Raw genomic sequence first — 13793 nt, forward strand, 5'->3', positions numbered from 1 at the left:
GTTGGGCAGAGGAAACGCTTCAAGGACACCCTCAAAGCCTCCTTGAAAAAGTGCAACATCTCCACCGACACCTGGGAATCCCTGGCCCAAGACCGCACAAAGTGGAGGAGAAGCATCTGGGAAGGCGCCGAACACCTCGAGTCTCTTCGCTGGGTGCAAGCGGAAGCCAAGCGCAGGCAGCTCACGTCAACCCAAGCACCCCACCCACCTGCCCCTTCAACCACCGTCTGCCCCACCTGTGACAGAGACTGTAGGTCCCGCATTGGACTCATCAGTTACCTGAGAGCTCATTTTTAATGTGGAAGCAAGTCATCCTCGGTTCCGAGGGACTGCCTAAGAAGAAGATTGGCAAAATCACCCCCAAGTAGCGGGGGGAGACAATTTAGATCATTAAATGGCTTGTTAACAGCCAATTTAATGCTATTTTGAGGCTACCTTGCAATTTTACGTGCTCCCCCACGGGTTGCCCGCTGCTCGGGGAACACACCAGCTCACCCTGTCGTGAGTTGAGTCTGCTTTGATGTATTTGATAAGCTGACAGCTGCAGAAGTTGTATAAAGGATGCCATGTTGCAGATGTTCAGTTTCAGAGCTCAGAAACTGTTGGTTACTGCATTTGTAAGACATATAGAGATTTCTTCAGCTTGCAAGTGTTTAGGGCCAACTGTACAATCAGTGCCACCTCATTGAAACAACCTCTCTCACCACTGACAGGTCGCTTCTGTCATCTCACCTGCAGCAACATCGGTGCCCTTGGAAAAATCGCACCTTGGTCCTCTGAATCCTTCCACGATCAGCCCCAACACCAACGTCACCAGGTACACCAACATCACCAACCCTCTCCGCCATCACCTGATGCTGCATAGGACACAGGGCATCAGCCCCTGACAACATTGCTGCCCGGGAGGCCAGCGATGGCATCACCATGGCCAGATTTACTTCACTTGACACTGTAAACTCTGGCTGCCACATGGTTTGCCAGGTTGACACCATCCCACACCAGCACCGTAAAGCAAACCTTTAATGTAATTCCATTCACACTCACCACTATAGCGTGGGGGGGGGGGGTGGGAGGGGAAGGTGGGGGCGTTATGTCTCAACATTCAGTGGAACTCAGTAAGACACTTCTCAAGGTGCGCACAGATCTGTCCAATAAGGTGAGGTGTTGAAAATATAGATTTCACTGTATGACAATACATTACCAGAAACTTCACATGAACATTGGCTAAACCTCTCAAGTGCCTACCCTTGTGTGTTGTTAGTTGGTATGCTTGCAGTAGGATGAGGGCAAGTGTGAGGGGTGGCTAGTGGGATGGGGAAGTGAGGGATGGGTGGAGGGGCAAGGTAAGTTGGTGTGGAGTAAGCATGTGCAGGATTAGGGTAGGGAAGGCAGAGTTATGGGGATGTGATGAGTGGCATAGTAGGATGAGGTTGAGTGTGGCATTGCAGTAACGTTTTGTAACTGAGGTCATTGAAAGGTTGACGCCACTGCAGCCAGGTCCTCCTGACGACATCCCTGCTTGTGTCCTCTTGTGCAATGTGCAACCAGACTGCATTGATCGGCTGGGGAGGTCTCTTCTGCCCATGGGAAGGGAAGAGAATCACCCTGCGTGCTGTGACTCCCTCCATAAGCATATGACGGGAGTCATGCGTGAGCCTGGGTACAGACGTACACCTTTGTACAGTGCTCGTCAGTGTTTGCAGCCTCTCAATGCTGCACAACACCAACAGCACAACTATCAAAATCAATGTGGCCGTGGTCCCTTTAAGGAAACTGGCTGCTGACGCGTCATCAAATGACATCATCAGACCCGCTTCCTCTTAATTGGCCTGGAACCCTGCAGGGCGGGCTTAACAAGGCCAATCTACGGAAAATCATTTTGAGAGCAGCTGCAGACGGGATCAGGACCGGAACCCGCCATCCAGCTCTCCCGCCGCCATCCCGCCTTCGCAGGGAAAATCCAGCCCAGAATATTCAGTCCTTTATATTTGGACTACATGGGTGATCAAACACAAATATTTCATGCTACAATGCTTGAAATGATTCCTTCATTTTGAGAAGCTGCATGACATGAAAGGCCAAATATTTCTGGCTCATAAGAGATTTGCTGCATTAATGTTAAATTCAGGCACTCACTTCTTCACTAAGTTAGCTAACATCTTTGTTGTTAAGGGAAAATCCTATGGTCTGCATATTGAATAACTCTAGGTTATAAAGAGACTGGAACACAAATTCTACTGAATTAAACAAAGCCCCTGAACTGCATTTAATCTAACTAAAACATAGTGAAAACCAACGTCTTGTTAATTTTACCAGAAAGACCATCGAAATGTGAACACATTTTACCTTAACTTATTCTGATGTTAGACACAGAAAATAGCAGGCACAGAAAATAGCAGAGTCAACTTTTTTAAAAAGTTGGAGACGTGACTATACTCCTTAATCTCACTCTGACGTACATGGTTTGTTGTTGTTATCAGACTCTTAAAATATTGATACACAGGGACATTTACATCTCTCAGAACTACTGTATGTTCCAACCACTGATGCAAGAGACTGCTGAGAAGCCCTATTAATACTTCAGACTTTCTACTGCTGCTGCCAAAGCTATGGTGGTTTTTTTTTCCAGTTTAGGGGCTTTGTTTACTAGCAGCAAATTATCATAATTTTTGTATGTAAACATGTAAATAATTTATGATGTTTCAAACAATTCCATATCAATCAATTTATTACTCACAAACAAAAAGGGGTTTTCTTTTCCCCTGCTGTTACATTTTGCCATTATATATCAGTTGATTCAAATTTACATGGTCAATTCTCTTGTACAATATGAGTGAGGCTACTTTGGCAATAAATTATAACATTGTGGCTTTGCTGTCGCAGTGTCGGAGTTCTTGCAGTCCCTATTTTGACATGCAATATAGAGCAGTTTTAAATAAGATGTTATGTATATACACGGTGAAGCAGGAGTTCTAAAAATATCTGCTAGACATTGCATCCCTATCAAATTTGCATTGAAAATCTTCTGAACCAAATTGACCATATGATAAGTTATAATGTAGTTGCAGTGTTTATCCACTCAGCCTATTATCGATTCTTATCATCACAAATCGTTATTATTAAAAAATCTTTTGACCACGTGAATGTACATCTATGTGATGTAGCGATTGTTGATTGATTGATCTCTGGTGTTAAAATCGAATCACAAGGTCAGAAGTGGGGCTGTTCGCTGATGATTGCAGTGTTCAGCTCCATTTGCAATTCCTCAGATAATGAAGCAGTCCATGCCCGTATGCAACAAGACCTGGACAACATCCAGGCTTGGGTTGAAAAGTGGCAAGTAACATTAGCGCCACACAAGTGCCAGGCAATCATCATCTCCAAAAGAGAGAGTCTAACCACCGCCCCATGAAATTCAATGGCATTATCACCACTAAGTCTTTCACAATCAACATTCTGGGGTCATCACTGACAAGAAATTCAACTGGACCAGTTGCCATGGCTACTAGAGCAAGTCAGAAGCTGGGTATTTTGCACCTCCTGACTTCCCAAAGCCTCTCCACCACCTACAAGGCACAAATCAGGAGTGTGATGGAGTACTCTCCACTTGCCTAGATGGGTGCAGCTGCAACAACACTCAAGAAGCTCAACACCATCCAAGACAAAGCAGTCCCCTTAACTTGCACCTCATCCACCAGCGTAAACATCCATTCCCTCCACCACTGGCGTACCGTGGCTGCAGTGTGTAATATCTACAGGATGTATTGCAGCAACTTACAAAGGCTTCTTCGGCAGAGCCTCCCAAAACCGCGACCTCCACCACCTCGAAGAACAAAAGCAGCAGGTGCATGGAACACCAGCACCTTCAAGTTCTCCCAAGTCACACACCACCGCAATTTGGGACATATATCGCCGTTCCTTCATCATCGCTGGGTTAAAATCCCGGAACTCCCTAACAGCACCATCATCACATGGACTGCAGCAGTTCAAGGCGGCGGCCCACCACCATCTTCTCAAGGACAACTAAGGATGGGCAATACATTCCAGTTTTGCCAGCAATGCTCAAATCCAGAAAATGAATAATTAAAAAAACCCAGTAACATTCAGATTTCAGATGCCATTATCCCTTTAACCTAGTGAGGTTCTAGAATCAGGAATCAAATCAAACCCCAGAACGTAACCAGGGAACAATCAGATCTCAGAGCCATCCAATTTCTAATTGCTTGAGTCATCAAAAACATACTCAACCAAAAAAAAAGTTATGTGGCCCATGGTTGCCTCGTGACTATTCCTTCTCTGCCCCCCCTCCCCCAGTGCATAGCCAGATGGACCCTGCTGGACCTCATTGGGAGCCTCAGGTCTGTGTACACTCTCCCCAATTGCACTCCAAAGCCTGATATAGAAGATCATAGAAAAATAGCAGAAGTCAGAAAAGGAGAATAACAGGGAGGAGACAGAAAGAAAAAGTAAAAGAATAATGAAAGTTAAAAAAAAACTAACTGTATTGCACGAAGTTTCAGATGACAACTCCCCCCACCGTTTTCTTGCTGGCCCCCATCAATGTTGATGTGTGAAAGAAAGAAAAGGAACTTTCATTTACTTAGCGCCAATGTCCCCTATAAGTTGCACTGCCTCCTGCCTCCCCCAATGCGTGGCACATTCAAATTTTTGCGCATGCGCGGTACCTACAAATGCAAAAGCTGGTGAGCAGCCTGCGCAGGACCTTGCAGATGACTGTGCGGCCTAGCAGGAACATTACTTAGCACCTTTCATGACCTCAGGACATCCCAAATGCTTTACAGCGAATGAGGTACTTTGAAGTGTAGTCACTGTTATAATGTAGGAAACGCAGCAGCCAATTTGTACACAGCACGGTTCCACAAACAAATGAGAATGACCAGATCATTTCTCTTTTTTAGTAATGTTGGTTGACGGCTAATTATTGGTCAGGACACGGAGGAGAACTCACTTGTACTTCTTTGAAATAGTGCCATGGGATCTTTTACGTCCACCTGAGAGGGAAGACTGTTTGAAAACAGCAGCTAGAGCCCACTGGGCTTGAAAGTCATTATGGTGCTGGGGGAAAATAAAAATTCCCTACTTACCTTCTGGACCACTTTCTATTGCTGCTAAGCCCCCTCAGGGCCTCTGAGGGGATCCTGACACAAGAACTACCACCAGCTTCTGGATTGCCGTTGCGTCTGGGTATCTCGGGGCTACAATCACATTTGTATGCTGGGCAAGCGCCTATCGTAGGTGCAGGCTTGCATTGTCCCCTGGGGGAAGCCCTGGAAGTCCCAGGCCAATATAAAGGGGTGGAGGCCCAGCTTGATCTTTGTGCCTAGGCTATAGGCATTCCCATGGGGCAATCGTCCCTACAATTAATTTTTAATTCACTGAAGGCTATAACTTATTAATGACCTGGAAGATGTCAAATGTACGTTGTTCTCTGATGGCAGGCACAGCACCCTACAGCGCATCGATCCTCAGTTGTCTTACTATGTTTCATCACCTACCCATGACATAGTTGAAATCTAATTGAACAAATATCTGCTAAATTTTCACTTAAATATAACCAAGATAATTTGGAAAACACATCAAAGAAAAGTATTAACATAATAGCGAGATCAAATAAATTTGCACAGTAGAAAGAGGCATGTCCATTATTATTTTAACATTGTATTCAATATCCAAACAAACTCTTAAGCCACAGAGTTTATTTGCTACAGCTGGATAAGGACATACGTACTGAAGACAGAAAAGGCATGGAGATAAAGCCCATCAATCATTAATTAAACGCATGTAACAACAACAGAAACTATGTACTACATCAGCAAGGAAAATGGCACTCCAAAATTACTTCTGCGTGAAGTTAAGTGAAAAAGCACCTTCTCGAAAAATGTTCTGCCTTTGGTTTCAAAACACAAATATTAGTTTATAGGTTTACCTTTTTATTTCACTTTCCTTTGGATTTGAACCAACCACAACATTTTGTCCATGGTTATTACGAATCACCAATTTTTCACTCTCATAAGCCTTCAATTTCTCTTTGAGCTGCATAATCTGTAAGACAAATAAGGCATAAAAAATACAAGATCTGAGCCAGCACTCGAGTTAAAGTATCATTCAAAGTGGGTCAACATTTTTAAAATGTGCTATCCACACTTTTGTTGCCTTAGGATGTGACTCCATTCTACACAAACTCCAACCTGTCTAAAACTCCACTGTCCACATCTTGTTCTACACTAAGTTCTGTTTGCTTACCCTATCATTGCTAACCTCCTACTGGTTCTCTTTCCTTCAAAGCACTGAAATTAATATTTTTGCCCTTGTTTCTTACCCATCTGTAGTATAGCCTTCAACCATCACAGCTCTACCCTCCCTAAATCTCTCTGCCTTGTTACTTCTCTCCCTGCCTTTAGAAACCTTCCCCAAACCTATATTTTTGAATGTGCTTTTGGTCAACTCTCTTAACTCTTCTACATTACACTCTTAATGTAACATCTCAAGGGACTTCACATAAGAGAGAATGGACACTGAGCAGAAGAGTTAACCGAGATGACTGAAAGCATGGTCAAAAAGGCATGTTTTGAGGATGTAAGTATAATAAGAATATATTATCTATATTATTTTTTGACAGTCTTGCTTTCACAATGGACAAACACCTCTGCTGCTTTTATATAGTGACGACATACCTCTTTCCTTTGCTCCTCACAAATCTTTGCATATTTACCCACATGGTAATTCAGATTCAAAACATTGCTTTTTAGCTGCAGAAATGAAAAGAAAATGGAGTAATTATAATAAAACGTAAATTAGAACAAAGCTATGCCTAGCAAAATACTATCAAACAGTAAAAAAATTGTATCAAGATTCATTTAATATTTTATTAAATCATGATTGCTGGTGGTGAGATCTGCAAAGGCAAGGCAAGAGTATAGTCCTGGAATCTGACAACATTCTGCTTACTGTTACATTACTATTCCAGGCAAAGAAGTCATAACTTTAATTATTTGAGTAGATTTACAGCAATGTGCAAAGCGAAGCCCTGCATTTTATGCATAGAGCATGCTTCACCTAAATTACATTAAAGTCTATGATGTATTAAATGTTGAGTTTACATGCAATTAGATAGATTTGTATCTAAAACTGGTAAAACACACAGCCTAATGCACACACAGTGAAAGATCAGAGTAGCAACAATAAAATGCAATACAAAATACAGGGTAGCTGGGAGACATTATGATGTTTGAAACTATCATATATTAAAAATCTGATCACTGCATACACTTTCTAACTGCAAAACCTTATTTCCTGTTTCACGGTTTGGTCACATTTCTGTGTCAACTTTTTCTCCTATAATAAATTCCTGGGCCAAATTCATAATGCAAACTGCCATTGTAAACTTTTCATGCTATAATTAAACCCTCCTGCCAGTGGTGGCACTGCAGCACCTCCGTTTTGTATTTCCTAGCTCCTCAGCCTGTACGATACAGAAGCTCCCATGCTCCAACTCATTCTACTTCCCTGCTGTTCCAAATTTGTTCTAGGTTTTATCATAAAAAAAAAATCAAAAGTATTAATAAAAATAAGGGCAGATTGTCCAACTTAAATCAGGACTGAATTATATCTGTGCCTTGATCCAGGTATCTCCTACCCTCTAATCCTGCTTCACATGAAGACTACACTTGACCTTGACTTTCCATGTGCAGTGCTAAGGGAGATCAACTAGTAAATACATACACACACATGCAAAACTTACTGAGGATTTGATGTCTTTCGCTCGATTGGCATACTTTAGTGTGTTATATGTGTCATCGTAAGACAAAGAAGATGGGCTGATAGCAGCTATCATTATTGTCTGGCAGTTTCCTCCCAAAGAATCCTTCAATAGCCGAGTTAGTTTACTGTTCCTGTAGGGAATATGCTGGGTCTTTCTCTGCAAAAAACAGTAAAGTTATTTAGCAAAGATCTGTAGTAATACTAAGCATAGCCTTTTGCTGAAAAGACATATCTCATTCAGCATGAAAATATTGGCGTGTTAAACCTGTCAATAGTCATTTGAAGTTTCTTGAACTCTACAGTGCCTACTGAAATTAAAATTTTACGGCCTAGAAATTCATCTCGGGCAGTATCGGATCGTCCGCTCGTTATACGCAGCGCCTGATATTCAGTTGATTGCAGTCAATGGAACTGAACATCAGACGCTGCGTATAACAGGCGGACGATCCGATACCACCCGTTTTGCGCCACCGCCTGAGACAAATTTATAGGCCTACAAGTCCTTGAGGTTAAGAGCAATAAGCACCACTTTGATGAGTCTGCTCCCATCCTCGGAGACTCAAAAGCATGTTTCAGTTCTAAGTACCGAGTTAAAGAGGAATCGATTTTTTTTTGTCTCTGACACAGGTATTTGTAATTGGATTAAAGTACAACCAGTGTTCAACAGGTAGCAATAATTGCTACTAATTTGATGTGCTGGAACTTTAACTTGGCAAATTTACATAGGTTACATTTTAGAGGGAATAGCCAAGACAGAGTAAAGCAGGGTAGTTAATAGCACTCTTGCCTCTGAATCGTAAGGTTGTGGGTTCAAGTCCACTCCAACTTAAATCAGGACTGAATTATATCTGTGCCTTGATCTAGGTATCTCCTACCCTCTAACATGTAATGTTGGCTGACACTCTTAGTGTAGTACTGAAAAAGTGCTGTCTTTGGAATGAGATGTTACACAGAGGAGCAACCTGCCTGTTTAGGTGGATGTAAAAGATCCCGAGACATTATTTGAAGAGGAGAAGGTAGTTCTCCCAGCGCTCTGGCTAACATTCCGCTCTCAACTAACAACATCAAATACAAATACACATAACAGTGACTACAATGCAAAAGTAATTCATTAAATGTGAGTTTCTTAGGGATGTCATATATATACACACACACACATATATATATATCCATGTGATTCCTGTGCCACACTATGTGGTTGATTCTTAATGTCCTCTTAAATGGCCTAGCAAGCTGCTCAGTTGTAAAGAAACTGCTTTAAAGTTCAAAAATGAAGGAAAACAAAATCCGACAGACCCATCAGCCATGACACCAGACAAGATTTGAGGGATCGCAGCCCAGTCGAGTCTGCAAAGTCTTCCTCAATAACATCCCAGGGCTAGTGCCCAAGTTGGGAGAAATGTCCCACAGACTAGTCAACCAACAGCCTGTCACAGGTATACTCACACAATCATATCCTTCAGCCAAATTCCCAGACTCCACCATCACCATTCTTGGGTATGTCCAATCCCACCAAGACAGACCCACCAGAGGTATGGGAGTGGCCCTGGGAATCATCAGCATTGGTTGTGGACCAACGTTTCCGTTAAGCTGCACGGCTGGAGGTCCCGTGCAGGCAGCTCACCGGCTTTTAAATGGAAAAAAAATATGCATGCGCAAAAATTTGAATGGGCCGCGTACCCCCCCAAAAAAATTAGAGGCAACATTGTTCAAATAAGATCAAGAAAATCTGTTGAGTGTCTTCAGCCATAAGTGTCGAGTGTACAGTTATACATGGCATCATCCCGAGTGCCCCACCTTCATAAATTCCAGTGTTCAGCCAAATTGGTTCACTTCACATGGCATTAAGAGGCGGCTGAATACACTGGAAAGAGCAAAGGCAATGGGCACTCACAACATCCCAGCTGTACCGCTGAAGACCTGTGCCAACAGTTAGCTGCTTCTCTACCCAAACTATTCCAGCACCACTATGGCCCTGTATCTACTCATCGAGTTACAGCACAGAAACAGGCCATTTTGCCCAACTGGTCTATGCCGGTGATTATGCTCCACACGAGCCTCTTCCCATCCCTCTTTATCTAACCTTATCAGCATATCCTTCTATTCCTTTCTTCATGTGCTTATTTAGCTTCCCCTTAAGTGCATCTATGCTATTTGCCTCAGCTACTCTTTGTGGTAGTATGTTCCACATTCTAGAAACATAGAAAAATAGGAGCAGGAGTAGGCCATTCGGCCCTTCGAGCCTGCTCCACCATTCAATATGATTATGGCTGATCCTCTATCTCAATACCATATTCCTGCTTTCTCCCCATACCCCTTGATGCCTTTTGTGTCTAGAAATCTATCTATCGCCTTCTTAAATATATTCAGTGACTTGGCCTCTACAGCCTTCTGTGGAAGAGAATTCCACAGGTTCACCACCCTCTGAGTGAAGAAATTTCTCCTCATCTCAGTCCTAAATGTCCTACCTCGTATCCTGAGACTGTGACCCCTCGTTCTAGACACCCCCCAGCCAGGGGAAACATCCTCCCTGCATCCAGTCTGTCTAGCCCTGTCAGAATTTTATACATTTCAATGAGATCCCCTCTCATTCTTCTAAACTCTAGTGAATACATTCTTACCACTCTTTGGTTAAAGAAGTTTATCCTGAATTCCCAATTGGATTTATTAGTGACTACCTTATATTTATGACCTCTAGTTTTGGATGCCCCCACAAGTGGAAACATTTTCTCTATGTCTACCCTATCAAACCCTTTCATTATCTTAAAGATCTCTATCAGTCTTTAGTCTGAGTAACCCTTCAGCCTTCTCTTTTCTGGAGAGAAGAGCCCCAGCCTGTTCAGCCTTTCCTGATAAGTATATCCTCTAAGTTCTGGTATCATCCTTATGAAATTTTTTTGCACTATTCTCCAGTGCATCTATATCCTTTTTATAATATGGAGCCCAGAAGTGTGCACAGCACGCCAAGTGGCACAGGAGTACAAGTGTCGACATACTGGACAATATGGAAGATTGTCCAGGTATATCCCAGCCACAAAAAGCAGGACAAGTCTAATCTGGCTCATTACTGCCCTATCACCATCTTCCCAATCAGTAAAGTGATGGAAGGAGACATCAAAATTCCTCTTAAGCAACAGCTCCTCACCAAAAATCTGCTTACTGAGCTTCAGCTCTTGCATCCATGTATGGATCAAAGCTGTGATGGAGAGGCAAGTGTAGCTTGCCTTGACATCAATGCAGCATTTGACACAGTATGGCACCAAGAAACCATAGGAAAAGTGAGAATAATGGGGGTCAAGCAGAAAATTCCTCCAGTGGCTGGAGTTATATCCGACATAAAGATGGTTGTGGTTGTTGGAGACCAATCATTGCAGCCACAAAATATCGCTGCAGAAATTGCTCAGGGAGGCACGCTTGGCCGAACCATCTTGAGCTACTTCATCAATGACCTTCTCTCCATCTAAAAGTCAGGAAAGAAGCAATTTAATGATTTTACAGTGTATAGCTCCATTCACAACTCCTCAGATAATGAAGCACCTTATGTCAGCCTACAGCAGGACTTGGACAGCATCCAGGATGGGCTGACAAGGGGCAGCTAAAATTTGTGTCATGCAAGTGTTAGACAATGATCATCTCCAACAGGAGAAAGCACAGCAACATTCTGGGAGTCAACACTGATCAAAAGCTTGAACTGGACCAGCCATATTAGCCATGTAGCTACAATAGTAAGGCAGAGGCTAGGTATTTGGTGATGAGTGGCTCACTTCCTGACCTCTCAAAGCCTTTGCACCATCATTAAGACACAAGTCAGGAGCGTGGTGCAATACAACCCCTCGCCTGAATGGGTGTAGCTGAAGTAAGGTGTAGCCCCTTGTGCATCCCCCTCTCCTTGCCTCATCATTGGTGGTTGTCCTTCAGCTGCCTAGATCATATGCCTCCCTAAACACCTTCACCTCCTTGTTCTATGAAACCCACTTAATACCCAATGTTCCCTCTAATTTTTTGGGGGCCACATGGCCCATTAAAAATTCCACACATGTGTGGTTTTTCCATTTAAAAGCCAGTGAGCCAGCTACACAGGACCCCCAGAGCGGGAACATTGTACCCAACTCTATGACCAAGCTTTGGGTCCCTTCCTGCTAATCTCTTTCTTTATCTCAGTGTCAGTTTTCCTCACACTTCTACGAAATGCCTCTGGATATTTTTCTACATTAAAAAGGTACTATATAAATGCAAGTTGTTGTTGTATATATCTGTAATCTAGTTGGATGAGAAGGTCAGAGGTTTCTTTACCAAAACTGATAGAATATTTAAATTCTTGTCTGAAAGACAAGCAGCAACTGAAACACTAGAGATACGTGTACACCGTATTGGGCAGTGTAATGAAAAATGTACTGTTTTCTTTAGTGCTGAGAATACAACATCAAAAATCATGCTCTCAGTAGCAAATGAACAGCGCCAGCTGTTTGTTACACTTGCAATTGCCCATGGGCTTTCTATGGGGTTTTGCACAGGAAATTACTGTAATTAGAAAGCCATTTCAGCGCAGTGCCCTCTACAGGAGATCTTGGACCTGGATGAACAGGACAAGCAACTGTGAATCTCCTTAACCAATCAGATTGAAGAAAGGTTAATAAGCAGCACAGAGTCTAAACAAGGAAGTGCAAGTCAGAATATTTAATTCAATACCAAATCATGTACATAAACCAAAATAAAGAGAGGGAAAGAAAGATGGGATTAAGAGAGAGAGATAAAAGAGACGGAAAGAAAAAGATTTTTAAAAAGTATTTACAATTTTTATTTTTTTTAAATCTCCAACAATAATTAAAAGCTGAAGGAATGAGACTCCACACTTGTAAAAGATACTTTTCAGTGCTAGAGAGCTTGTATGATAGTAATTAAGCCGTTAAAAATGTACTTATACTGGAATGGATAAGCCCTAACTTTTTCTGGCGAGTTTAGTGGGTATAGGTACAGCAACTTCATGCTGTTCCATGTGTTTCAATGGCAAGTCTCTTGGCAAGACACCGGTATAGCACAGCTTTTGGAGGAGTAGGGCAAATTGGACAGCAACTTGCTTATTTCTGTGTTTAACTGTGCGTGCGTGGTCGCTGGAAGTTACTGTCTGATCTACACTTTAATAATGGTGAGCACTGATACAGTTATTTCTACCACAAAATCCGGCCCCATGAAAAATACCCATGATATTGCCCATCTGCTTCTTACTCCAGAGACAGGAAGCTCTCTTTAGCTACAAATGCTCAGTGCTTTGGCTTGATAAACACATCTAATTGACTCTACTCTATAACTAGTTACCAAAGTTGCAAAACAATGAAGCACTGAAGAAAGCTCCAGCTTTCTGGTCACAGTTGATAATCTGTTAACCCCAGTAGCGTGGAATATTGTAGCTCAATTTCTGACTTTTCACACATTGTTATAATTGTCCATATTCTAATTTTACTGCTTCAACTAACAGTCTGAAGCTTCTTGTTGACAATTTCATGAGATGATTTTAGTTAATTAATAATACACACTCCCTATCATGTTCTTTTAAAACAGCTTTGGTTGTTAATTCGCTTGCAATCCTGCTTTAGAACTGCAATATAATGTCTTTATTAAAATAATCTTGTGAATCATGAGATATTCTAGTTAGTACGTCAGAATATTTAAATCACTGGAATGTCTCCAGCATCTTCATTTGACTTTCTAATTTTAACAGTGCAAACACCAGATTCCCACTGAATTTTAATTAATTCATGATATTTTTAATTAACTGCCAATAAATCAAAAAAAGTTATTCAGCGTAGTACTTCCTTTCAATTATATTTTACTTCACTGTTCATGTGACACCTATGAATAGGTCCAATTGCCCGCAGATTAAGTAGTTGATACGTCACTCAACTCTGCCATACATTAATATTATTTAGTCTTATGTAATCTCAGCTCTTTAAAAAAAAGTCAGACGTAAAATATAATTTTAGTCTTGATTTTATAAATGTTTTAGTATAGTA

General features: G+C 42.0%; 1 protein-coding gene across 2 annotated transcripts in view; it reads right to left on the reverse strand.

The window, feature by feature from the left end:
* Positions 1-13793, reverse strand: part of kif18a (kinesin family member 18A) — a 155117-nt gene that overhangs the window by 81377 nt on the left and 59947 nt on the right. For both annotated transcript variants that reach the window (XM_086008122.1, XM_086008121.1), the window contains exons 7-9: positions 7763-7939; positions 6696-6770; positions 5948-6063 (exon numbers count right to left, since the gene is read on the reverse strand). In XM_086008122.1, the coding sequence (XP_085864248.1) occupies positions 5948-6063; positions 6696-6770; positions 7763-7939 (368 nt within the window). The remainder of the gene's footprint in view (positions 1-5947; positions 6064-6695; positions 6771-7762; positions 7940-13793) is intronic.

This window comes from Somniosus microcephalus, chromosome 15, assembly GCF_052327205.1.
Source record: "Somniosus microcephalus isolate GS21.2 chromosome 15, FLI_Smic_1.0, whole genome shotgun sequence".
Classification (NCBI taxonomy): Eukaryota; Metazoa; Chordata; class Chondrichthyes; order Squaliformes; family Somniosidae; genus Somniosus; species Somniosus microcephalus.